Source organism: Dipodomys spectabilis, unplaced genomic scaffold, assembly GCF_019054845.1.
Source record: "Dipodomys spectabilis isolate Male_0828 unplaced genomic scaffold, ASM1905484v1 ptg000051l, whole genome shotgun sequence".
In the NCBI taxonomy this organism is placed as follows: domain Eukaryota; kingdom Metazoa; phylum Chordata; class Mammalia; order Rodentia; family Heteromyidae; genus Dipodomys; species Dipodomys spectabilis.
In genome coordinates this window covers 17,562,501-17,590,174 of record NW_024870728.1, presented here as the reverse complement: position 1 = coordinate 17,590,174, position 27,674 = coordinate 17,562,501, and the positions used below count along the sequence as shown (strand labels likewise).

General features: G+C 35.5%; 1 protein-coding gene across 1 annotated transcript in view; it reads right to left on the bottom strand.

The window, feature by feature from the left end:
• Positions 1 to 27,674, bottom strand: part of Erbb4 (erb-b2 receptor tyrosine kinase 4) — a 1,009,337-nt gene that overhangs the window by 632,268 nt on the left and 349,395 nt on the right. Inside the window, exon 2 of the mRNA XM_042679248.1 lies at positions 3,262 to 3,413. Within this exon, the coding sequence (XP_042535182.1) occupies positions 3,262 to 3,413 (152 nt within the window). The remainder of the gene's footprint in view (positions 1 to 3,261; positions 3,414 to 27,674) is intronic.

Genomic DNA, 27,674 nt, shown 5'->3' with positions numbered 1-27,674 from the left:
TTCAACCTTTGAAATTTCAAGTAGTATTCTAAAGAGTGACTATGCTAGTAGGACTATACTAAACAAACTTAGGCAGGATGATCAAGAGTTCAAGGCCAACCTTGGGAATATAGTTAACTGCTGTCGCAGACCATAAAAATACAAAACAAACAACAAACCACTTTGATAGAGTTGACAACAAAAATAAAATATCCTTTAAAAACAAAAGTAATGTCTTTATCTATTAAAGATAGAAATAAATTCAGAATAAATATTCTTTTGGTGTTACTGAATTCAGGTCCCCATCCTCACTAGGCTGAACCTACTATTTGAACCTTGCCACAGCTTTGATTTTGCTGGTTACTTATTTTGGTGAGATGAATTCTAGAGAGTTTTTCTATACAAGCTGGTCCAAAATTAGGATCCTTTGGATCTCAGTCTCCTGAAGAGCTTGGATGGTAGACATGAGCCACTACTGTCCAGCCAGAATCAAATATAAGATCATACATAACATTCTTACATAATACAACATACATTTGGGTCATTCTTAGAAGAATGGAAATCATGGTGCCTCTGTGAAGTTATTCAATAAATCACAGTTCCATGAATATATGTGAGAGCTATGGGATCTATGAAATAGATTGATAATAATAATACTTAGTTATACAATCAAAACTTGTAGGAAGTAGTAGTACAATAATAAAATAACTGGCCCCCTTCCTTACATGGGTTCTATCTATTATAATGTGTTTAAAAAGTGTAGATTATGTATTGTTGGAGGGAAGCCTTTGAGAGCACAAACAAGCCTTAATGTGTTTATGAACAAGAATAAAATATAAATTAAATGGAAAGCTTTTAGCATAATTTGAAATAATGGAACATCCAGTGGCATAGAATATTGAAGATTTTGGCAGTCTCTGCTTTCAGGATTCAGTGAAAAAAGCATTCGCAGCATTGAGTTTTTTGAACAACAAATAAAGCAGCATCCAATTTTCTCTCCTCTGCCCAGTGTTCACTTACTCTATTCTTCTATTCCAAAGGTAAAACACCCAAGAAGTACAATTTTTGTTTGGTTGGTTAAATGTTGTTGCTCTTTGTTTGTGTGTTGATTGATTGGATGTTGTTGGCATTCATTTACTTGAAGACAGAGTCTAACTTCTAACTACATCTTTCAGGGGAGCCTTGAACTCCTGATCCCTCTGCCTAAGCCTTCCTAGTGCTTGGAATATAGGCATGAGCCACCACATTCAGCTAAAGGCTAATTTGATCATTATTTCTTACTTTATAAGATACTCTAAATTACAATTAAAAATTTTAAAATTATAAGATTTCTCAACTTAAACACTGTCATTTACGATGCCTATGACTATTTCAGTAGACAATGAAATATATTTTTATGTATAACAAACAAATCAAAGATCACATAAGAAGTAAAGCAAATTTAGTTTTAGATTGCACTTGTTACTTTTCTCACATTCTTCTTTTCTAATGGATTGAAGTATTTCTTTTTGCTGTTTCAGAATTCAGCTTTCTCCATTACATTTTCCTGTTCTGAATGATATATGATCTAGCATAGCTTGTGCGTATTCACTTTTAGAAAAAACAGCTACCCACCCATCCTGTGGAAAAAGGAAGTATTAAGGACTTCTCTAAGATTCAAGTAACATTTACTATATATGAATAAACCAATAGATCATATTTCAAAATCAGAATTACTAAAATATTGTGATGCATGTAGAATCGATAAAGAAGTCATTTAAGCAAATGTAGATTTAATACTCAATGTACATGCATGAAAATTAAACTAGGAATCTTGAAGAGATGGGGTGGAGATAGAATAGCTGGGAATAAAGATGACAGGAATGGCTGACAGTGCATTATACTCACAACTGGGCAAACACTTTTGTACAACTACTTGAAGAACACTATGGAAATCTATTTTTACAATGAAATTCCTTTATGTAATACTCAATATTGTATCCCTTTAAGAAGATCATGAGCCATAAATTATTATTTATGCTTTGAGCTGTTTCATTTTTGGAAGCTGTTACTAATTCTAGACATGAAATATTTAAAAGTAATGTTGCTACTTATCTAAGTAGAGAATTATTAAAATTATTATAGCTAACTAAACAATTTACTGTCCACTGAGCAGTATTTGGATATCAGTATTAGGAAATGTCTATCATCTATCTGTCTAAAATATTTTCATCTTGATTTATGCAACATAGTGCTCCTGAGAAATACTTAAATATTGTTGAAAAATCAAATATATTACATGAATTACTTAAAGTGAATTTTAATGATACTTTTAAAAATAAAAAAATCTTATTAATGTCATGAACACATTGCCAACTCATTTTCTCATAGTCCCTTTGGAGTTCAGATTTTCCAGTATTTATTGCAGCTAAAACTGGAATAAGCCATAGGCATTAGCACCAATAGCCTTTTAAACAGAGTAAGGTTAAAGTGGAGCTAAAAGAAGTTACCAAAGAACTGGTTGTTTCTGGATAACTTCATGTACAAATACAAGTGCATGTATGTGTATGCACATATCACTCTATATAAGTACTTGTGATTTGTCTTCAACATACTTTGAGTCATTTATAGGGCTTCAGAAATCCTCCCCATTTGCTGGTGATAGTCTTCTTTTTTTGGTTGGTCATGGGGCTTGAACTCTTGGGTTGGGCACTGTCCCTTACTCTTCAGCTCAAGGGTAGCCTCTACCACTTGAGCCACAGAGGCATTTCTGGTTTTCTGGTGTTTTTTTGGAAATAAGAATCTCATGGATTTTCCTGCCTGGGATAGCTTTGAACTGTGATCCTCAGATCTCAGCCTCCTGAGTAGCTTGGATAACAGGTGTGAGCCACCAGCACCCAGCCAGTATTAGCCTTCTTATGGTAATGATCTACAAATCCCGAAGTGACAGAAATGGGCAGAAAAGATCACTATGCACAGTCACCAATTCTCTGGTTGGCTTTCTGGCTGTCCTAGTCTCCAGCCTGTCAGAAAAGTACAAACTTACAACCTGTCATGTTCTACGCCCTGATACAATCTTTTATCAATCTCATGACAATAGGAAGTGCTTTAAACTCAGGGTGTCAATCACGGTGGCATTGCTATTCTTGTTTTTCCCCAGGGTGTATACTGTTTCACATTATCTTCTGCCTACAGTCACAGATGTTGCCAGGCAAAAAAAATAAGTAATGCTTAACTCCCAGGTAGGTCCAAACATCATGAAAGCACTGTCCATTCACAATGAAAGAGAGACAGAGCACCTACCCTCAGGAAGGAGAGGTCTCGATTGTGCTCGATGCTGGTTATCTCCAGGTTACCCATGACCACCTCACAGTTCTCATAGTATTTGCGCAAGGCTCGGTACTGCTGCTCCAGGTCAGAAAGAGAACTCAGTTTATTCTCTGTTCCCGCACACACTGCAAAGACAAAAGGAGTACATAACATTATATACCCTTTACATGACATGAACAATGAAAGTACCTCCTTCAAGACAAGTCTTTCACAATTCCCTAATTAAAATATTTACAATGTCATTAAGAATCATTGATCATCATTGTTGATAAAATAGCTTTTTTTTAACTTCCAAACTTATTTATGCTAACCGATGACAGTAAGAAGGAGTGGGTTCCACAAAGTCTCCTCTAGTTTATTTTTTTATTTAAATTTTATTGTAAAGGTGGTATACAAAGGGGTTACATTTATACAAATAAGGTAATGCCACATTGCAACTTCTTCACAATTTGCTGTTTAATCAACTATTTGTTGTAAATAAAACTCATAATAAGATATATTATTTGAAAAAAAATCAGCATGTTGTCATATAAGTGAATAGGTTTCCAAAAATATTAGTGCCATAAAATTGTACATAAATTTTGGGAATTACTCTATGAGTAATACCTACATATTATTGCATATTTCCCATTCTGCAAATTAGAGGTAGTTCAAAGTTTATGGTAAATTATTATTATTGATACACTGTATTTTCAAATGTTTAGAATACTTTTCCCAGTTTTCATGATGAGTATGTTACAAAATAAACTCTGGGGAGACAGATGAAATTTTTATAACTGTTTTGTTTCTGCTTAGCTATATAACAATAAAACTATTATGAAATAATATTCATCCAATTAATATTAATTATAAATAACTCTCACTTCACAGAGTTTCCCTCTAGTGTGTGTGTGTGTGTGTGTGTGTGTGTGTGTGTGTGTGTGTGTGTGTGTGTACGTGACAGTACTGACCTCAGCTCAGGACCTAGGCACTGTTCCTTAGTTTGTTCACTATAGTCACACCTCCACTTTTGGCTTTATAGTGGTTAGGTGTAGATAAAAATTTCATGGATTTCCCTGTTAGGACTGACTTAAAACCATAATCTTCAGATATCAGCTACTTTAGTAGCTAGGATTACAGGCATAGGCCAACACTGCCTGACTTCCACTGGTGTATTTTATTCATAGCTTATTAATATGTAAACTTGTAAATAAGAATGTTCAGAAATGCTTTTCAAAATAGGATCCTCTGATGAACAAAGTATTTGATTAACCAGGATATTCATTAAACAGACTAACAGTCTGAATTTTATTATATGTTGTTTAAGAAATCGTTCACTTTCAGTAAGCCTTTTCTCTTATTTATGTTTGAAACAATCTAGAATCGATAGTATATGCATCGTAGCTTTTATCTTGAAAGACAGACGTGGTTGTTAAGGAATTAGTTGGGAGAGATGCATAAAAAATCGTTGTGGTTCTCTTCATGAAGGCTTCACTGAATGCTTCACAACTTCCATTTGTCAATCGATTTTTCAATCAGGCAATGTATACAAGACAATGTGCAAGCCATCAAGTTTCATCGATTTCACAAAGCTGTTTATCAAAATAGAATTGAAAATCTTCTTCAACAGCCAAAATAAGTTTAACAAAATTCAGCCCCTTTTGTCAACACTATTATAAAGTCTTTAAAGGATCAGCTTACAAGAGTGCAAGCTTCAAGAAAAACCCTAATTTTACATGTGCTCCCTGGAGTTTCATTCCAAATGTAACTCCAGGAGTACAGCTACATGTGAGCTGTTGGTAAAGCTACCAATTATCTATTTAGTATTGATTCACTTAAAAATCTAGCTATACTTATAAACACAGACCTTTGTTTCTCCAGACTAAGATTTACATCCAACAGAGAATAAACAACATAATCCCCACTCCTTAAGCAAACACAAGATTTAGGAGTTTGGTTGTTTCATTTTATTAATGGGGAAAATAAAAGTAAAATGAAGACCTCAAAACTTAACCATTAACCATTTAATATTAAAAATCCATGGCTACTCTATTTTCTTACAAAGGAAAGATAGTAAGAGGGAGGAAAAGAGAATGAAATCAAACTTTAGCCTTACTCTCAAATTATAATGCATATCCTTTATCATCAATATCAAACTGATAAATTAAGAAATAATTATTTAATAGCTATATTCCAAATATAATGGAAGTATTATGAAACATATTGATACACATTTTTTTGGAAAGACGTAGAGTCATCTAGAAAAAAAATGAGTGCTGTATGTACGCCATGTAAAAATTATGCTGCCTAATTGTAAAACTGCTTGCTTAAAATGATGTGAGAGTAAGGCCCCAGACTCAATCCTCAACATGTTGAAAAAAACGCTGTTAATTTTCTATTTGTTTTAATACTAATAAATATTTTTAGAAATCCAATTATGATTTACCATAATGCATATATTGAACATTTAAGATCTAGAATTCTTACAAAACGTAAAACACGTAAAATATAAATAGATAAAAGCCAGCAATATTTTCCATGACTCTGACTGAGTGCTATCATAGTTATGAGGAAATGGCAAGTTTTGCTGGCTCTGTTCAACATATGACTCCCAATGGGGTCATCTTTGCCATTATGACTCTAAGAACTAGTCCATCCAAGCCAGTGCCATCTCTCCTCTAGACAGGCAACCATCTGATGACCAGTAAACCCTGTGTGTCTCTAATCCATTCTCCATTCAGACACCATAAAAATCTTTTAAAAACTATAAATTGGTTTACATCACTCCTCTGCCCAAAACACTTCCTTCCTTGCATTCATGTTTAGTATAAACTCCAACTTTCTTACCAAAGCTATTAAGGATCAGTATTCATATTTGCACCAATATCATCTTTTCAGAAATTCTTTCACTCTAACTCATTAAACAGATTAAACAGGTACCTATTTGCCATGATTGTTTTCCACAAGGTTCCTAACAAACCCTTCCCTCCCACCCCCATTGAACTAGAAACTGAGAATGTCACTAGACTCCTTTGGGTTTTTTGTTTCCTTTTTTATTTTTTTCTTTTTCTTTTTTTTTTTTTTCTGTCGGTCGTGGGGCTTGAACTCTGAGCCTGGGCGCTGTCCCTCAGCTCTTCAGCTCAAGGCAAGCGCTCTACCACTTGAGCCACAGGGCCACTTTCAGTCTAACGGACTTTCCTGCCTGGGTCTGGTTTTGAACCGTGATCCTTAGATCTCAGCCTCCTAAGTAGCTATGGTTACAGGCATGAGCCACCGGTGCCTGGTTCCTTTGGGATTTTTATGGCTCTGAATTAATATGCAAAGAAAGGGAGCCATGACACTGGCTGGGTAAGCAGTCCAAAAGTATCTGACTACCAAGAGAAAGGTGTACTGGTATGGCACAAAGTAAATAAAGAAATCAGTGTTTATAATCCCAGAGTTCACTTAGAAGGTTTCTTAGTACAAGTTCCAGGCCCAATTTCGAAAGCACTACTAATGGTACAGTTCCTTCAAGAATGAAGGCTTGGTTCACCCATCAGATTAAGATCCATGAGCTAAATATTGTGTAGATATAAAAATTAGCTATGGTTATGTGGCCCATCACAGAAACAAGTAGTCTGGAAGACCTAGTCTTTGCTCAAATGTGTTTGTAAAAAAGTGTTAAAGTATTTTCTACTTTATCTAAAATAGAGAGCAGATTCCTACACAATGTGTGTATTTCTTCTTCTCCTTTTGTTCTTCTGTTGCTAATTTAAATCACATTATCTATTTGCACATTTACTTATTTTACGCGTCTGCATGTTAGAATACAAGCTCCATGTGCCACAGGCTCGGCATGAGAAGAGCAAGCAACCTGACAGATTTGCATTGAGTATTGTTGAGTGCCCGCAAGAACCAGAAGAGTCAGGAGCAAATGTTGTTTGCTCCCTGTTTAACAGCTGAGTGAATTTAGCCATGATGAGTTTCAGATTCTGGACTTACAAAGTTGAATTCTGTGTTGTTATTAATCAGCTCATGAGACATTATGAGCTCAACATTTCTAAGATAATTATGTGAATTAATAGGATGATGATCATTCTTGTCATTTCCCTTTCACCAAAATGCTTCCTTGTCTCTGCATGCATTTTAACATGGCTTTTATTTAACTAGTTTAACTATGGTTTTTGTTGTACACTTAAATGCTGAAATTTATCATGAGCTTTTCCATTTTTAAGAATTTTTAAATTTAGTGAGGTGAATTTTTAATGAATAATAAGTATTGAACCCTTCTAATATTGTTAAATAAAGCACATTTGTCAACCCACAAATATGCTTCTGGATATTACTTCTTTAATTGTACTGGTATTTCCAATATTAAGACTGACTTGTCAATGCTTCACATAGTCCATTTAGATGTCATTTAGTCCAGAATGATAAATACTTGAAGTGAAATTACACTTCAGAAATTTTATATTTTGCACAATTCAATTTAAAACTATTAAAAGATTACTACCAAAAAAGAAAACATACTTAAGGGTTTACATCATGCTAAACTTTTTATAGTATAAAAATTGGCACCATTAAAAGATAATGTGATGCTATAATGTATTCTCTGACTATTTATCTTTTACCACTATTTTGCTGATTCCCAAAATCATAAATCATGAGAAATAGATGCAATTAGCTAAAACACTTCCTAAACATCATTTGAGCCAAAACAAAAAAGAGCTTTGGCATTGGAGACCTTCCCTAATAGAGCTGTAGTGAGAGAAGATGTAGGCTTTCCATACCACAGATGGATGAAAGGCAAATCCATGCACTATGTACACTATTTTGTGCAATTTGAGATGGTAATTTGAATTGCTTTTGATTTTACCTGTGTTGTTACTTACAGTATTCTCTAAATGCCTTGAAGCATTTTTAAACTGCTAAGTTATCTTTAAAGGGCTTAATTTCATCACTGGAGTCTATCACAAAAAAAGACAAATTTTTTTCTCTTACCTGAATATTATAATAATATTATCATGTAGACTTTCCAGTCTAAAACATTACATTTGCCATGTGTTTAGTGTTTCCATATTATGCTTCAAATATTAACTTTGTAAAGTTTAAGTATAATTTTAATTATAATTTTACTGTATTATATGTAATATCAACACTTGCCTTATAACTGTTTACATATAATTCCCATTTTTATTGTTTCTATCAACATTTCTTCTTAATTTGAGTCTCTGAAGATTTCTATATTGAGAGTAGAAAAAATGTAACAGCAAGATTTTATTAATTACAAATTACATGTGCGTCATCTATACATGTAGGAAATAATATTTCCTTTGTCAATATCTTGTCATTATTTTCTTCTTGACCATTTGATTGCCTCCCTCCCCCTAGATTTTTTTTTCCTACTAATTTACTTCAGTATTGTGTTTACTAGGGAAGTGCTAGCTCTTAACTTTAATGTAGGTACTGGACTTGACAAGCAATTAAAGCAAACAATTTCTACTCATCAAGCCTTGCCAAATTACTCATCTGCCATCTGCCCCATCATCTGGCTCTCCTTGAGGTCTTGCTGTGAATCTGGATGCGCTTTCTCAGATTAAGAGGGACAGGGTAAAGCTCCAAGCTGGTGAAATGCCAGTGGGAGCTAAGTATGTAAACATTAGCAAACATCTTTCTTCCCTAGATCACCATGCCTTCAACTATCCCCTTGTGTGTAATAAAACCAGCCTGATTGTAATACCTTATCACCGCCAGCCCTTTGCCAGCCCTTGCAAGTACAGTGGCCGAGAAGGGGACGCTTTTCCTATTAGAAATATTTAAAGGAACTTAATAGAGACTTGATGTTTGTGATATAGTCCTGTATTCACATATCAAGGCTCATTTCTTAAGCATTGATAAAGATATGCATTAAGAAATGGATGATACCCTGTCTCCTGCACTGGTTTCAGAATGAGCCTTCCTTTGTTTTCTTTCCATCATCGAATGTTTACTTGGCTGACGGCTTGCAATAGGCATATTCTGGGATCAATCAAACTGCAAGAGTACTGGGACATTTTGAGCAATAGGAAGAATGAAACATAGTGCTAATGTCAATCTGACCTTCCTCTCCCCTGCAGGCATTCTCTAATGGAGGACTGAGCAAGGATGATGGGTGCGTTTGTGCAAAGGCATTAAGTTGCCCTTCTATAGGAAAATGCTCTGTCAGGACATGTGGCTTCATTGTCAGGATGGAGCTCTGTTTGATCCCAATTTGTGTCTTAGCCTGTGTGTCTGCAGTGGTATGTTTGCACAGTTGAAAATAAAAGCTTTAGCCCACTCCAATGGCTTGGGTCACTCATGGAAGCTTGCTTATTCAGGCTAAAATGGAGTCTAAGTAGGTAATACCCTGTCAAATCAAATAAAGGCCTACTGTTAGACATGAGGAGAAAGGTAGGGATGCATAGACATTTTTGTCTGAAGATACTTTCTTGTAGCTTCAGATGATTTACATGTAAGTATAATCTGAGATATCTTTCTAACAAAGTTTTGTGGCACATTTTAGGAGAGTTTTACCATTCTGGATGCGAAACAGAGCATTTACCTCATATTAACAGAGCATTTACCTTGTACTCAGATTACATAACAAAATACATGGTGTTATAATTTATTTTAGCTTAATTTATTTTATCACAATCTAAAAGTCTATTATTCTAGAAATGAGATTCTATTGCCTCTAAAACAAATTTAGATGACTAGTGGGTGATTATACTATAAACACAATCATGCTTCCAAGAGCTATAATAATAAATATCCAAATGTTAATTGCAATTGGCTGTTTGATCAGGAAATAGCCACCACTATGATACTATGTCATATATTCATTTGTTTTTTATTCTATTTAGTTGACAAACATTAACTGGGCAAAAACAATATATGTAGCTAGGGACTGTGTGAAAGGAATAACTAATAAGTAAGAATTATGTCTCAAATCTACAACATGTTACATTATAATAAAATCATGTTTTGTAGTCATAAAAATAATAATAGTATACAAATTTAGTTAAGATCTATTAAATATAAATGATTGTTTTTCTGCCTTTGATTCCTGGCCATTGGACAAGAAACAAAATCAAAATGAAAAACCATCTTATCCACAAGAAAAGATAGAGAACATCTTCCTTCAGGTAGTCATTAATTGTAAGAAGAACTTTTATAAATTATGTTATTGGTCTATTCCATAGCATGTAGAATTGAAGAAATGTCACCACATCTTGCAAAATCTTAGCGAGACTCCTGTATATCTTTTTTAAATGCAGGAATCACTGTGTAAAAGGACAAGAAGAATTGATTGAAGGGGTTGCGGATGTACCTCACTGGTTAAGCTCTTGCCTAAAATCCATGGATTCAATTCCTGGCACCAAAATTACATAAATAAATTGGTATAAATAGGATACATGCATGCTGGTGGATGGGGGGAGGGGAGACGTGGCTCATGCCTGTAATCCTAGCTACTGAGGAGGCTGAGATCTGAGGCTAGTGTTTCAAAGCCAGCTTGGGCAGGAAAGTCCATGAGTGTCTTATCTACAATTAATGGAAAACCAGAAGTGGAGCTGTGGCTCAAATGGTACAGCAATCACCGTGACCTAAAGAGTTGAGGGACAGCGCTCAGGCCCAGAGTTCAGGCCCCATGATGGACAATAAAAAAACAAAAAACAAAAACAAAAAACATCCAAGACCTGATTTTTTTTCAATCAGGTCCTTATTCTAAACTTTGTTTTGCTTTTGAATATTTTCATATCTTTCCTCTAATTCATATATCAGGTATTAGAGCTCTGGGGTATTTTAAGAACTTTCTCTTCTAATAGTACCAGCAACTTCTCTCACTTCACTTACATGAGAGCTAGTAAATGGATATTAGATACTATATGGAATTCTCTAAAAGTGGAATGTATTCCAAAAAAAAAATTTCAATAGTCTTTGCACTTAAGCCTCTAATATACTGTTTCAGGTACTTCATTAAGTTCCTGAAATTATTAAATATATATCTAAGACTATTTAGTAAGATAAATATTAAAAGTATATCATTTGATACAAACACATACATAGGTATATAGTTCTATCAAATAAGTTGGGTTTTTTTGTTGTTGGTTTTTTGGGGGTCCAGTCATGGGCCTGAATTCTGGGCCTGGGCGCTGTCCCTCAGCTCTTCAGCTCAAGGCTAGCACTCTACCACTTGAGCCACAGCGCCACTTCTGGCTTTTTTTCCTGCTTATGTGGTTTTGAGGAATCGAACCCAGGGCCTCATACATGCAAGGCAAGCTCTCTACCACTGAGCCACCTTCCCAGCCCCTCGAATAAGTTTTAAAAGCTGAGAATAACTTTTGACTTCATTTTTTTTTTTCTGTGACGGTTCTGGGGCCTGAACTCAGAAACTGAGTGGGTATGCTATCCCTGTGCTTTGTGGCTCCAGGGATATCACTCTACCATTGAGCTACAACTCCACTTCTGGCTTTTTCATGGTTAATTAGAGATGAGTCTCTTAGAATTTTCTGGCCAGGATGGGTTTGAACAGTGATCCTCAGATATCAGTCTCTTGAATACCTAGAATTATAGGTATGAGTCACAAGCACCTGGCTTTGACTTTCTATCTTTATATGAGACATGGATAATAACAAGGAAAATATTATAAATTCTAAGTAAGTAATTTACTCCTTGTCTTATTATTCTAATTTAATGTCATTCTTTGAGAGCCTTTGAAAAAAAATGTATTTTTCTATACAAAACTAGTTATTTATATAATTGCAGTTGGCAAGGTTCATATGTACTAAAATAAATTCTTGAAGGTAAATAAAAATTTTAAACAAAATCACATGTTGTTTACAGAGATACAGGTGAGAATGGAAACAAGGCACTATTTTTAATCCTGTCATTTCACAAATCTGATCAATTTTTTAAATTTGAAGCATGCCTTGTCTGAACACGACTCATTTTCAATTCCTGGAAAATACATATTTCATGATATAAAAATATTATGTGTTTCATGATAAATTATACAAACAAGTATGTTTTTATTATAGAATTCAGGTTTCTTCTGACAGTTTCAGCTAGGATAGCAAACATTCTTGGCAAATGCTCATACTTTAGATGTATTTATTATTAGATTGTAATTTTTATGATAATATGAAGCAAATAAAAGTCATCAAATCTACTCTGTGTGTGTGTGTGTGTGTGTGTGTGTGTGCTGGTTTTCTTGAACTCGGGGCCTGGGTACTGTCCCTGAGCTTCTCTGCTAAACCTAGTACTCTACCACTTAAGCCACAGCTCCACTTTCACCTTTTGCTGATTAATTGGAGATACAAGTCTCAAGGACTTTCTGTCTGAGCTAGCTTTGAATCATAATTCTCAGATCTCACCATCCTGAGTAGCTAGGATTAAAAGCTGGCTTGTAAAATGTACTCTTAAATATAGTAATTTCTTTTTACTAAACATGATGGTGTAAGCCTATAATTTCAGCACTCAGATGGTAAAAGCAGCTGATACTCCAACTGGACTCTAGCCTCAACTACAGGGGAAGATACTATATCAAACAAACAAACCAATAACAACAACAACAGTAATATAACAACAACAATAACAAAATCAAGCGAGAGGAAGAAATAGCAACATATCTGAAAAGCAATTAGAATGTCTCACACCAATATAAGGACCATTAGTGGTTACCACACACCTTACTACTTTAAAGTCATAGAAGTATTTAAAATATATAATCACAAGAGAAAAGTTATTGACACAATATTATTGACACAATATTATGTAACTTTACAATTCAATAAGAATAAAAAAGAACATAAGATACATAGGCACTAAAATATTAAAATAAATACATGCTTTATTTGGGTTCAAAATAATATATTTTAGTCAAGTAACAGTGCCAATAAGGCAGATAAAATCTTTGTATGTTGAAAAGTACAGAGTTGAACTGTCATGGTCATGAATATCCTAGAAGTTCATAGTGGATGCTGCATACTTCGAAAAAATTAAATAGGGATAGAGGTTGACCCATTCCAACAATGAGATGTACAAGATGGGGCGGGGGGGCGGGGGTGGGGGGGCGTGTCACTGTGGAGGTGGGAGGAAAGGATAGCGGGGACAAAACAAAGGAGGAGGCTCCAATGCTTGATAAGAAATGTACTCATTACCTTGCTCATGTAACTGTAACCCCTCTGTACAGTGTTTTCACAATAAAAACTTATTTAAAAATAAAATAAATGTAAAGACAGTCAAGTGTTTATAATAATCTATTTTAGAGCAAAAGTATTTAGAAAATCTGCTATTAAGCTCAAACTTTTGAGATCAATTCTTTCTCCCCATTCATTTTTAAAATGAGAAAGGATTTTCTGAGAGGTGTATCCTCTTCTTCCCTCCAATTTCCTTCGGCCTCCAATCTCAGCTTCATCGGAGGCACCGTAGTGCTCCAGTAAATATTGCAGCAGCTTTGCATCCCATGACTGTCTTCCTCCTTTCTTCCTTACATTCTGTCCATATCAGAAGCATCATTCAATTCTTTTTTTTTTTTTTTTTGTGGGTTGTGGGACTTGAACTCTGGGCTTGAGATCTGTCAAGGCGAGCGCTCAAGGCGAGCGCTCTACCGCTTGAGCTACAGCACCACTTCCGGTTTTCTAGCGATTTTTATTAGAGATAAGAGTCTCATGGACTTTCCTTCCCGGGCTGGCTTTGAACAGCGATCCTCAGATCTCAGCCTCCTGAGTAGCTAGGATTACAGGCGTGAGCCACCTGCGCCCGGCTTCATTCAATTCTTAACTCAGATCATTTTGCTCCCTCTGCTCAGCTTTCCCCAATGAGTTCTCACACTGATCAGCAGAAATTAGAATCACACAATCTGAAACTTTGCCTCTCTTCTGATGTCATCACATTCTAGCTAAAGTACTTAGTTCCTATATAATACAAATATTATTTGACACATACATTGTCAGAACCACAAAGATCCTGAGGGATCAAGTGTAATTTATACATATGTAAGGTAGCAGTATGTAAGATAAGACACAATGCTCAAAAAACTTCAAAAGGCTGGTCAGGGGACAAAAATAGGGTGAGATTTATGTCATATTTTCATGGCACCGTGCCTCAGTTTCCACTGAAGCTGTTCATAAAATTGTCCAGTATTATGGAAAGGAATCCCTAGCATAATGCTCTGCTGCCAGCAGGAAAACTATATTTTGAAACTTGGCATGAGTACTTAAGAACATTTGGCTAAACAGCACTAGTCACTTATGTCATTAGAAAATAGATCTTTAGTAACATCTTAATTTTTTTCTAGTCTGGTTCAATGACGTTAAGTGTAGCTTCATTCAAAGTCAAGTCTATTCTTTAAGAGTTGTTTTGGTTCCTTTTTTAACAAAAATAGATGTCATATTCTTACCATCATTGCATGATAAATATTATTCTCAACATTGTTCGAAAGAATTATGCATTTCAAAACATATTTTAGTGCACTGTCTTTCTCAAGTACCTCAGGATGTTCATTTTGAAAACAATCTTTTTAAAAATAGAAACAATTACCTTGTAATTTAAGTATTTTATAAATTCAGGTTTAAAACATCATGTTTGTTTAAATATATTCAAACCTGCACCTAACAATTGCAGGACAATTTAGTAACAATGGGTTAAAATATTAACTTATTATGGCTATTATTTTATTTAATAATGTGTAAAGTGGTGTATGATTAACAAAGCAGTTTTACTAATTATTAACTTCTTTGATTTTAAATTATCTAGGAGAGAGGTCTTTGTGTTATCATTAAATTAATTGCTAGGAATTTTGTCTTTGGGTTCCTGGAGAGAAAGAATCTCAAAGAGATGCTTTGAATTTTTAAGAGGTAGACACAAGCTGATAAAAATATCCACAAATGCTAGATTACTTTACACTGGTATTATTCACGACTTCCAGGAAAGGGGTAGGAGAAATAGGTTAAATAAAAATAGGAAAATGAAAGCATTCATAGAAATATGAGAGTGTAAACTAAGATCTTTAACTGATTTCAACTGTTATACAAATAAAAATTAATTAGAAATATGAAAGATAATCAGAAGTAGAAGATGGATTTGAAGCCATTGAAACACTTGTTGATCTAGTGGCAGGCTCAGAGAATTCTGAAAGATGCATACCAGTGATTTTTATTTCAAAGTTATGATTCCCAATTGTACCCCTATGGCCCTGTTCTTTAGAAATCATATTAAATATTACTATATTTCCATTACCTATTGAATCAGATCCTGAACATATATTTGGTATGCATGACTTGCTATAAATTGATATTCTCCTGATATTATTAAACCAATGTAAGTGTTTTTGGTGGGAGTGTAAACTTGTTCAACTACTCTAGAAAGCAATACAGAGGTTCCTCAAAAGACTACACATAGAGCTCCACTATGACCCAGAAATCCCACTTCTGAGCATTTGCCAAAATGACCACAAACAAGGACATACTAAAACTATAAACACAACTATGTTTATCGCAGCATTATTTATCATAGGCCCCTCAGTTGATGAATGGATTAAGAAAATGTGAGATAAACACACACACACACACACACACACACACACAATGGAATTCTATGCTTCCATCAGAAAGAATGGCACTGCTCCATTTGAAAAGACTTGGAAAAAATCATATTAAGTGAAGTAAGCCAGATGCAAAGAATCATGGATCCCATGGTTTCCCTTATTTGCACTAATTAGTATATGTCTAGGATTATCTTAGCAGATGAGTAGAATAGCTCACTAGCCATGTACATATGACCATATAAGATGATGCTAAGGGAAATGAATTCCAAGACATGGACACAAGAGGTTTTTCTTTGTTGTTGTTGTTGTTGTTGTTGTTAATGTACTATGTGATTTTTGGTTTCTTTTGTATGTTCTTCACCCTATGGTATGCCCTCTGTTGTTACTGTATTTGATTTTGGTATTGTATATACATTTATTGAAATTAGGGAAGGGAAGGGAACAACTGAACGGTGAGACAGAACAGGAGAACCAATGCAACAGCGATATACACAAGACAATATGTTGGAAATGATCTGTACAACTTTGGGGGGGTGGAAGGTTGAGGGGGAGGGAAAGTAGGAGAAAATTGAGGGAAGGGGTAATTGTTTGACAATAACTGTACTCACTACCTTACTTACGTAACTGAAACCCCTCTGTACATCACCTTGACAATAAAAAAGAAAAAAATTGAAAATTATCAAAAGATGGTTTACTTGCTACCCATCATTCAACTCAGTCACAATCATACATTTTATTTTTAAATATTCACTGAACTAGCCTCACTCTAAAATGTTTTGGGGAAAATGTCATATATTTTATCTCCAGTACTTGCCTTAAACTTTGCTTATTTCAGAAATGATCTAGGAAATTTATTCAATTTACACTTCTTGAAATGCAAATACAAAACATGTCTTGTGTCATTATTTTCTTCATATTTTCCACTCTATGGAACTTCATCCTCTTCTAGATAAGTAGTTAGTAATGGAGACATAAGGTTCTGTCTTGTATTATTTCTGGTTTTGTATAAATGACATGGATAGTAGTAAAAGCATGGCCAAGCTTTCTACATTTATGCCTTGAAAACTTATTATGATCTAAGCAGCGCAAGGAGTAATAACAATATAAACAAAATAACATGAAGTAAGGCATCAGACATAAGACATCTGAAATCTAGTATAGTTTTCTAGGTTTTAGACTTAGTATGTATCTAGTTACTTAATAGCTGATGTGTCATATTCATAAGCTGGCATTTTAAAGGGGAAAAACACGGTTTTACAAACAATTGAATGTTTCTTCTATGGATTTTTAGGAATTTTAGAAATTCAGTTTTTCATTAGCATATGTTAAATCCTTTGGAGTTCTTCTAAATATTACAGATCTGAGTGCATAAATATCTTTCTATTGCCTGTGTATATTGTTTACTAATTGCAGTTAAGGTGAATAAAATGTTGACTTGGAATGTTAGGTCCTCGTGCAAGTTTTAAGGTTTTTCTCAAGCTACAGTCCTCTGACTCATCAAGCTCAGATGGTAATTTTTTCCCAACATTGCTAGACTAGTACTTTTATAACTACTCTTCATTCATCTGCTCTCAAATGCTCTTTCTACCTCATGATTATACCATCATATTCTTCTGTGAGTGGTATTTTGGTCCTGATTGTTATAAATTTCAGGGTTGCCTAGTATAAAATTAACCAGAAGCCAAAGTGTTTCCCATGCCATCCTAGAATTACCCTGTTACAAAGACTAAAGTGAAGACTATTGTTTTAAAATGGCATTGAAACCTTTTCTACACGTTGTTCCACAGACTTCTTTGGATAAAAGAATAGCAGAGATAACAACAACGAAACAAAGTTCTGTTGACAAGTTAACTGTAGAGTTACCCAGTCCACTGATTATCTTGTTACCTACAGCATCCTACACCTGAAGCTCACCAGCCAGTGAACATCCTTCCTGGCTTCTAGCCACCCCTGCACCAGGTTCAGGTTACCAGCATACAGAAAGGAAAAATTATGGAAGTTCTCTTTTTGTTCCTTTTTCTTATTTCTTCATTTTATCCATGTTTCAGAGCTCTGACTTCTACCTCTGCTCTACACACTCATATTTTGAAATTGCTCCTTGTCTTGTCATGGCTCTGGACCATAGACCATAGAACTTGGTTCCAAGCTATATACAAATCCCACACCCTTTCGTGGCCCAAGGGCACAAGTGTGGGTTATTTCTGCCTTTCTCATAATAGACATTTGAAGAAAGCTTGTGCATTCATTGTCCTGGCATCTTGACAGTAGTTCTTGAGTGATATTGCTGTGGCCAAATATCTTCAGCTTTTAGCCCAACATTTAGCTGAAGTAAGCAATAAATTACCCAATGTGCCAGTTAGGTTGTTTTTTTTTTTTTTAGAAGGGGCTTCTTAATTACACTAATGCCTAGTATATCTCCATTGTGCATGGACACAGACTGAGAACTGCCTGGATGGATTTTATTCTTTTCTCTGCCTCCTGTTGATGTCACTCCATTTTCAACTTCAACATTAAGTAAATGGTCAAATACATGAGGGCCAAACACTGTTGACAATACAACCGTGGACACATATGGTGCCAAGTTAGAAGAAAAACAATTCCTGGCTAACTAAGTATGTACTTTGCTCAGAAATAGGCATGGTTCTTTCTCTTTCTTCACTGAAAAGTCAGCACACTTGAGGTCCAAGTGTTGCATGGAGATTTTAACTTGCATATTTCCTTGGGTTGAATCAGAGACATTCCATAGCCATTCCAGCAGCTCCTCTGGGACTCCTACATTATTAATCTCTGGATATCTAGAGGGGCCTTTTTTGTTTTTGTTTTTTTTTGTTTCTTGTTTTTGCAGAAGCATTTACTCTAGTTAATGTTTTTTAATTAACAGTGCACAAACACCAATTCAGAGTGTGCAGTGAAGTCTGTGAATATCCTTGATTTGTTTTCTCAATAGACTTGGAAATGTTAGAGCAGAATCGTGCCAGACTTTCCTCCCTACTCCACTTATCCTGCAAAACCTGAGGCTGTGTCTGTTCAAGAAGACGTTGGTTAAATGGAATAGAGATGACACAGAGAAAAGATAGAAGAAAGGAACATTTAGAAAAAAAAATTGGTATAGAAAAGAAAGAATTTTTACTGCTTATAAACTTCCAAAACAAGATGTCCTTATAATCATGAAATAACTGAAATTCTCCATGATATATGAAGACATAAACTTGAGTCAATAAAGGGTTAGGTAAAGGAATCTCTAAGATCACTACAAAAATCTCAATTTCCATATTCGGAATCACCTAGTGACCACTCAGTAATGGAACATCAAATGGGGACAATTAAAAGCTTAATGCATAGAATAGAAAACTCATAGATTGTGATGTCAGATAAAAATGATGTACCTACAAACTACTCTCTATCACAGTATAGAACTCTAAAATTCCCTTTGAAAATAAACATAACTGAGGCAAAATAAAATGAATCGAGCATATATACACTGAAAACCACCCTCTAGGGTGCAAGAATAAAATCAAAACTACTAATAAAGAAGTTCTTCTGTTAGTTTGAGAAACATCATAAAGTTCTGTCTTGTCATCTTGTCTCACAGCTCTCATTAGGACCCCAGATAGAAGCTCTGCTCTCTAATATCAATGACAAAAAACTGTCTTCATGTTTGTAAGTATGGAGGTAAAATCCTTAATCACGTCAAACCTGTTGCCTCACACAATTTCGCTTCCTCTTTTCACGTGTGAAAACATGGCAAATAATGGTTAAAATATTAGAAAACATAGCTATACAACATTTTGTAACTGAATTACAAACAGTAATTTCTTTTCAGAGAATGTGTTGGAATTTGCATTAATGAATTATGCATGCTAATGAACTAGTTTCCATTTTATTACTCCAAGAATCACTAGGGGGCAGCATTCTTTTGACTTAAGGATACTGAAAACAGAATAGTATAATGGGAGACTATTCTGCACCCCAAGTATTGGCACACACAGCTTTATCATACTTTTCCTAAAAAGGCTAAAAACTTGCTGGATTTATGAACTTATATCTGGGAAGAAGAATCTACATGTTAGTATAAACCATTCACACCTCTAACAGTGCCCAGGCAAGGGAGAGCATCAATACTTGGTTTATGTATAATTCTGGTGAGGTATAATCACAAAGAAGTTATAGACTGCATTACAATTTGAAGTTGAAAGTGACAGAAAAGTACATCAATTGCCATCATTTTTCATTAGTATATAGAGAAGGAACATAAGATATGCATTTTCCAAAAATAGGGATAAAGCAAAGTGGTAGGTGGAGAGAGAAAGAATAGCACAAGTCAAGATGAATAATTCTAGTTATTCAGGGGGTTAGGATATGCTTTGAAATTTTTATATTAAATAAACAAGCAGGGGCTGGGAAGGTGGCTCAGTGGTAGAGTGCTTGCCTTGCATGCATGAGCCCCTGGGTTCGATTCCTTAGCACCACATAAGCAAAAAGAAAAAGAGCCAGATGTGGTGCTGAGGCTCAAGTGGTAGAGCACTAGCCTTCAGCTGAAGAGCTGAGGGACAGCGCCCAGGCCCCACGACCAGACCCTCACCCCAAAAAATAATAAATAAATAAACCAGCAAAAAGCTGTGGCTCAAGTGGTAAGGTATAAGTCTTGATTAAAGAGCCAAATGAGTCCTCAGACCCTGAGTTCAAGCCCCAGCACTAGCACAAAGAAAAAGAAGAAAGGTATTTAATCCTTAAATATAAAGTTCATTAACTTGTTAGCATCATACAAATGATATATAAAAAGGGTAATTTATTATAAATTTATCTTCTTAGGCTGTGGCTGTTATTAAAGTAATTGTTGCCTGGAATGTTATTAAAGTAATTGTTGCCTGGAATGTCATCTCTTTTGTTTTTTTTTTTTTTCCTGGTACAGAGCCTTGAATCAAGAGCCTGCCATGATAATTTTTTTCTCAAGAAGGTACTCTACCACATAAGCCATAGCTCCTCTTCCAACATTTTGGAGGTTTATAGGGGATAAAATTCTCACAGACTTTTTTGCCCAGTCAGGTTTTGAAACCATGATGCTCAGATCTTATCCTCCTGTGCAGCTAGGATTATAGATGTGAACCATCCATCCTCTGCTTGGAGAGTCATTTTTAAAACTCCCCATACATGGGCATAGAACTTTTAAGCCATTCTTCTCATTATCTAAGTTACCTTTATTAAAAAAGATAATTATACCTTATATATCCATTATACATATAAAGTTGTGTTACACAAAATTAAACAAGTTATAAAATCCAATAGTATTGCAACAGGTCTACAATATTTCTAAACAGAATGAAGTATGTTGTTAGCTTACAGGAATGTAGAAATAGGAACAACAGCACTTTAAAATATGCAATTGGAAATGTTTGAAACACATCTGTCATCTTACAAAGAAGCAGAGTTGTCACATTTAAAAAAATCAAACACATACACACCTTCCCATCGACTCTACTTTTTCATTAAGTTCTAAAATACCTTTCCTCTGTCACCTCTCAACTGAACATATTCACTCATTTGAATGTTGCTCATCACTTGTTTCAGTACAAGGCAAATCCAAGTCACTAGGAACCAAAAATAAAAATAAAAACAAAGACTGTCAGCCCCTCAGTGCAAGGACTCGGCTGACATGCTCAGAAACGCTTAAATTCAGTAGCAAAAGAAACATTAGGCAGGCAGATGGCACTCATCAAATATTTGTTCACATACAAAAGATTAAAATTTCTCCAGCAATGGAGGAGGGTGTCTCCAACATGTGATTCCCATATATTCGTTTCCTAGGGCTGCCCTTATACAGTACCACAAACTGGATATTAGTGCACAAGAAACACCAGCTCATGGTTCTGCAGGTAAAAGTTCAAAAATCAGGATGTTGGCAAAGAGAGGCTCTTTTAGAAGCCTCTTGGGGAAGATCATGTCTTGCTTCTTGAAGCTTCTGATAGCACCAAGAATTCCTCTGCTTGTGACAATCCTTCTCCTCCTCCCCTTCCATTTCCCCTCAGCCTCCTCTCCCTCCTCCTTCCTCATCCTCTTCTTTTGTGCCAGTACTAGGACTTGAACTCAAGGCTTGGCAGGTATCTATTAGCGTTTTCACTCAAGTCTAGTACTCTGTCATTGAACAGAGTACCCTTTCTGGCTTTCAGTAAGAAAATGTCTCAGGGACTTTTCTGTCTGCGCTGGCTTCAAACCCTAATCCTCATATCTCAACCTCCCTAGTAGCTAGGATTACAGGTATGAGGCTGCAGTGTCAGTTTACAACTCCAATTTCCATTACTATAGGTTACCTGGCGTTCCCATGTGGCTCTTTCTTCCATGACTGCCTTGATAGAGGGACCACTCATATTTTATTAGGAGTACTTAACATCTTAAGTACTTAACTCATTATGTTTACGAGCTATGCCCAAATATGGTCATGTTATGCAGAGTAAAAGGTTAGGATTTCAAAGCACCTTTATTTTTAATGGGCAATAGAATTCAATCCATAATAGCTAGTAACATCAATTTTCTCCCCTTGTATACTTCCTCTTTTCTTTTCCATCCTTCCTTGTCTGTCTTCTTTCCCCTGGGGTAAATCATTTTGAGAGTAATCTCTGGCTGGACAGCCAAGGTGCTGTGGAACAGAGCTTCTGGCTTTGTCTTTCTGAGATTTTTCTAATACTTTGTCAGATCTGCTTGTATGTGATTTGGTTGTGGCAAGAAAAAAATCATACAAATTGCCATCATTTATAAGAACTGCTTTTGTTCATGCCTAATTATCATGCAGTAGAATAACAATTATGCATATCATTAAATTCATGTGAGATAATCTTCAGTGTAAGTTTTATTTGATGATGGCATTAAACTCTGTTCATGCTTGCGTGGACTTCATAACAGGTTTCACTGGTTGCTCAGGTAAAGTGTCTCTACTGCTTAAAAATCATGAAAGAAATAAGAAATACTGGCCAGATCATTGTCAGCATGATATTGATTCTATAACTTGGTAGCCACTTGGTGAAAGGCTAGTGCAATCAAGTCTGGACTGAATATAGTCAATATTTCTTCGCTCACATATTCTTATTCAATATATTAATGCTCTGTAATCTGTGTGGTATTCTAGCTGAGATGATACATGGGATGAGCATACAAAGCACATGGTATCATAGCTTTAAAAAATGTATTCTTGGGCTGGGAAGTAGCTTAGTGGCAAAGCACTTGCCCAGCAAGTGTAATGTTCCCGGTTCAATCCCTAGTAGCAAAAAATTTATTTGATTTTCTTGATTAATGTTTCTAACTATACAATTAATATATAAAGGTATTGCTGGCATATAATAATATATAACTGCTCTGTTTCCTTCTTTTGTACTTTCTGAGCTACTCCCTTTCTTTCTTTCTTCTTTCTTTCTTTCTGTCTTCCTTCCTTCCTTCCTTCCTTCCTTCCTTCCTTCCTTCCTTCCTTCCTTCCTTCCTTCCTTCCTTTCTTTCTTTCTTTCTTTCTTTCTTTCTTTCTTTCTTTCTTTCTTTCTTTCTTTCTTTTTTTCTCTCTTTCTTTCTTTCTTTCTTTCTTTCTTTCTTTCTTTCTCTGTGTGTGTATGTGTGTGTGTGTGGGTGTGGGTGTGGGTGAGGGTGGGTGGGTGGGTGGGTGGGTGTCTGTGTATGTATGGTTCTGGGGTTTGAACTCAGGACCTTGCACTTATGAGGCAGGTTAGATAAGTACTCTTATCAGTTTAGCCTTATCCCTGTTGTTTTTTGCTTTAGTTATTTTTCAGAGAGGATCTAGTGATTTTGCTCTGCTCCATAATCCTTGTCCTTATGCTTCCCACATAGCTGGGATGACTGACATGTACTGTAAAACCAACTTCTTTTTACTTGTTCCTTTTTTTTAAAGAACTTTATTTTTCTATTATTATTATTATTATTTTGTCGGTGGTAGGGCTTGAACTCTGTGCTTGGGCACTATCCCTGAGCTCTTCAGCTGAAGGCACGTGCTTTACCACTAGAGCCACAGCGCTACTTCCAAGATGTAGTCCAGGCTGGTCTAGATCTCATGATAATCCTGCTTCATCCTCCTCATTGACTAACAGCATGGGCCACCACGGCTGGCCTAACTTTTTACTTGTTGAGATAGTTTCACAAACTTTTGGTCAGGCTGATATGAAACCATGATCTTCACAAAAGTATCAACATAATAACAAGAAAGGAGACAAGGTCTCTCTCTCTCTCTCTCTCTCTCTCTCTCTCTATCTATCTATCTATCTATCTATCTATCTATCTATCTATCTATCTCTCTCTCTCTCTCTCACCCAAGATAAGCTTGAAATTTCAAACTCACAATCCTCATGTCCCTCTCTGCTGAGTTCTATGTCTGAAATACTGTTACTAATTCTTAAAGCAATTGTGTATGTGATATCAGCAAGCAACATCATTATAATTACCTCACAGAGCCACAAGGGTCATGTACTGTTTATATACCACCTCTTATGATTCTTCCAGGAATACATTTGGGTGGACTTCTTGGTTGTTGTTGGTACTAGTACCTTGTCCTCTCACTTGGTTACTTAGCTACTAGCTCGCACTGTGCCATTTGAACTCTGCCTCCGCACCCAGCATTTTGTTGATTATGTGGTGATAAAAGTCTTTGGGATTTGTGTAACTGAATCCTAACCAAGATTCTCAGCATCCTGAGTAGCTTGGATAATAAGTGTGAGCCATTGGTACCCACCTAGGTAGATACTTTTTAATTGTAAAAATAAGAAAATGCATTTTATAAAATTTAGAGATTATAAAATACAAATAAGAATGATCAATAATTACAGAATGAATAAATAGCTTAATTTTCATAGCAGATTAGTGTTACTAATCCTAAATCCAGGCCTTATTCTGGGCCGTATTAATCTGAATAGATATTCTATTTTATAAAACATTAGTTAAAGTAATTTTAAGTTAATAGATCATAAAGTTATAGAATTCTCCACTTTTAAATAAAATGAACTTAAAATAATAAGTCCTAAGTTTCTGTCAATTTAACATTTATGGCCTCATTCTAGTTACTTACATTTTATCGGGTGCAAAATGCATTCCATTAAAGTGAATCAATAAGAATACCTTGTATAATCACTGTTCTGTAAAAACAAAACAATCTTAATGAAGTAGCTATAAATATATAGTGCCTGAGATATCCTAGGCCTCAAATATATGATGAGTTAGCTTTATAAAATATATAATTGTCTACTGTACTCATTTATTTTCTTCCTAATTCTGGAAATTTCCCCTCACCCTTATTTGCAAATGACTTTTTGCCTGCTATTTAAATATTTACCTACTCAGACAATCTTCTCCTATCCAATATTTCCTTCCTGTACAATTTTATCTGCTTTCTATATACTGATGATGTACTTTTTTTTTTTCTTTTCTTTTCTTTTGGGTCTGGTCATGGGGCCTGAACTCTGGGCCTGGGCGCTGTCCCTCAGCTCTTCAGCTCAAGGCTAGCACTCTACCACTTGAGCCACAGCGCCACTTCCAGCTTTTTTCTTTTTGTTTATGTGGTGCTGAGGAATCGAACCCAAGGCCTTATGCAGGCAAGGCAAGTGCTCTACCATTGAGCCACCTTCCCAGCCCCTGATGATGTACTTTCTATAACCTATATCTCTGGGTGTGTGTGTGTATGTGTGTGTGTGTGTGTGTGTGTGTGTGTGTGTGTGTGTGTGTGTATAGTACTGCATTATGAACTCAAGGCCTTGCTTCTGCTAGGCAGATTCTTTTCTACATAAGCCATGTCCCCAGCCTCCCATGTTTTTGCTTTAGTTATTTTTCAGATTTTCCCTATAGTTCAGTCATAGGCCTTCAACCTTTTATCTATGCCTTCAAGGTACCTACGATGACAGGTATACCACCAAATGTTTGTTGACTAACATATGGTCTTGATAACTCTTTTCTAAGACTAGCTTTGAGCCACAGTTTTCCTATCACTATCTCCTGAGCATCCAGCATTACAGGCATGAGCCACCCCACTCCTATTTGTCTATACTATTCTCTCTGAACTTTTTCCAATTACTCTAACTTCCTATGACACATCACTACACATCTCTGTGCAGAAATCAAAAGGCCCTTCAAATCCCAACATGTTCAAAACTCAACTTTTCCTTTCCTTGTTCGTGAATGACCACTAATAGCTCCAGGTGACTCAAGGCAGAAAATGAGTTATTTTCACTCTGCCCACTTCCACTTCAGAGAAAATTCATTAAGTCACTTTGATATCATATCCAAAAAAGCTTTAGAACTTCTTTTCTCTGCGATCCACTGTTACTACCCTAGTCTACAGCTATCATCTTTTGTTGTGATTGTTGTAACATCCATTTACACAGGACTCACTCAAATCATTCCACATGCAGCCAAGTGATTGTCTTAGAAACACAAATCTGATCATAGAGTGTCCCCAACATAATATCTGTTAATGATAAAGAAAGTCCTAAAAAAGGTTGCAGCCTGACCACCTCGAATCCCCACTATCCAGTCCAACTTTGTCCAATTAGAACTGTTCATTCCAACCATTCCAAGTCTCTTTCCATCTCACTTTACAGACTTTACCCCAATTCTTCTTGCTGCAAGTGTGTGTTAACTTTGATGGTTTTAGTGCCAAACTAACTTCTTTCTCACCATTAGCACTTAGCTAGTAACCAAAGTATTTCCCCAAAGCAAAACCTATTGTTCATAGTCTCTGAGTTCCATGAAGCATAGTAAATACCATGGTCTGATTATTTATTCACACAAAAATACTATCATTAAATAGTTTAAATCCAATGGAGCAAATGCTTTCTGTTGTCCAAATCATTACATACATGATTTGAATACATCAGTGTGTGCCTAATTATATGTGTATGTGGCTACAGGTATAGATGTATTCACACTCAGGATTACCTGGCAAGTTAGAGTTTGTAGAAGGCAGTATAAGGTGTGAAAAAAATATTGATTTGAAAGAAGAGATACAGGATGATGTGTCTCAACACATTCCACCACTGTGAAAATGAATCAGACACCAGCTGATTCAGGTGGTGAAGGAAAGGGCAAACTTTGCAATAGACTAAAGAAAACAACAAAAACCAAAAACAAAGAAATCTTTTTTATTGGGATGTACCAGATAATCAAATCTCTGTCTAACATCAGATAGATCCTTTTTAATTTTTCCCCTAAACTAAGAAAGCTTTTAAATGGTTAGTTTGTAACCCTAGAACATCTTAACATATACTCTACTCAGTACATTCTTTTTAGATCTAATAATAGGAAATGGATAGTTATCCAAAAAGTTTCTTCTTGTTTCAAGTCACTTGAAAGTACACTGCCAAAAATAATAATAAAATAATTATTTTAATAATAACTGAACAATAAAATATTTGCAGATTTGAACGTTCTAATGTTGATGTTAGAATCGTAGCTCTTTTGCTTCATGTTCTTGTATCCAAAGCCAAGTGTAGAACAAAAATAATTTCTGTAGTTCTTAAACTCACTGCATCTGATCTTGAGAGTTTTTACAGTCTCACTTGGCACTTTGACAAATATTCTGCACTTCTCACCCCTATTTTTCCCTATTCCTCTTTTCCTAATAAATTAGCTTTTATGGATTAGTGGGTTTTTTTTTTTGTTTTTTTTTTGATTGGTCATGGGACTTGAATTCTGGGTTTGGGCAGTGTCCCTGAGCTCTTCAGCTCAAGGCAAGCATTCTACCACTTGAGCCACAGGGCCATTTCCGGTTTTCTAGGGGCTTATTGGAGATAAGAGTCTCTGGGACTTTCCTGCCCTGGCTGGCTTTGAAACATGATCCTCAGATCTCAGCCTCCTGAGTAGCTAGGATTACAGAGGTAAGCCA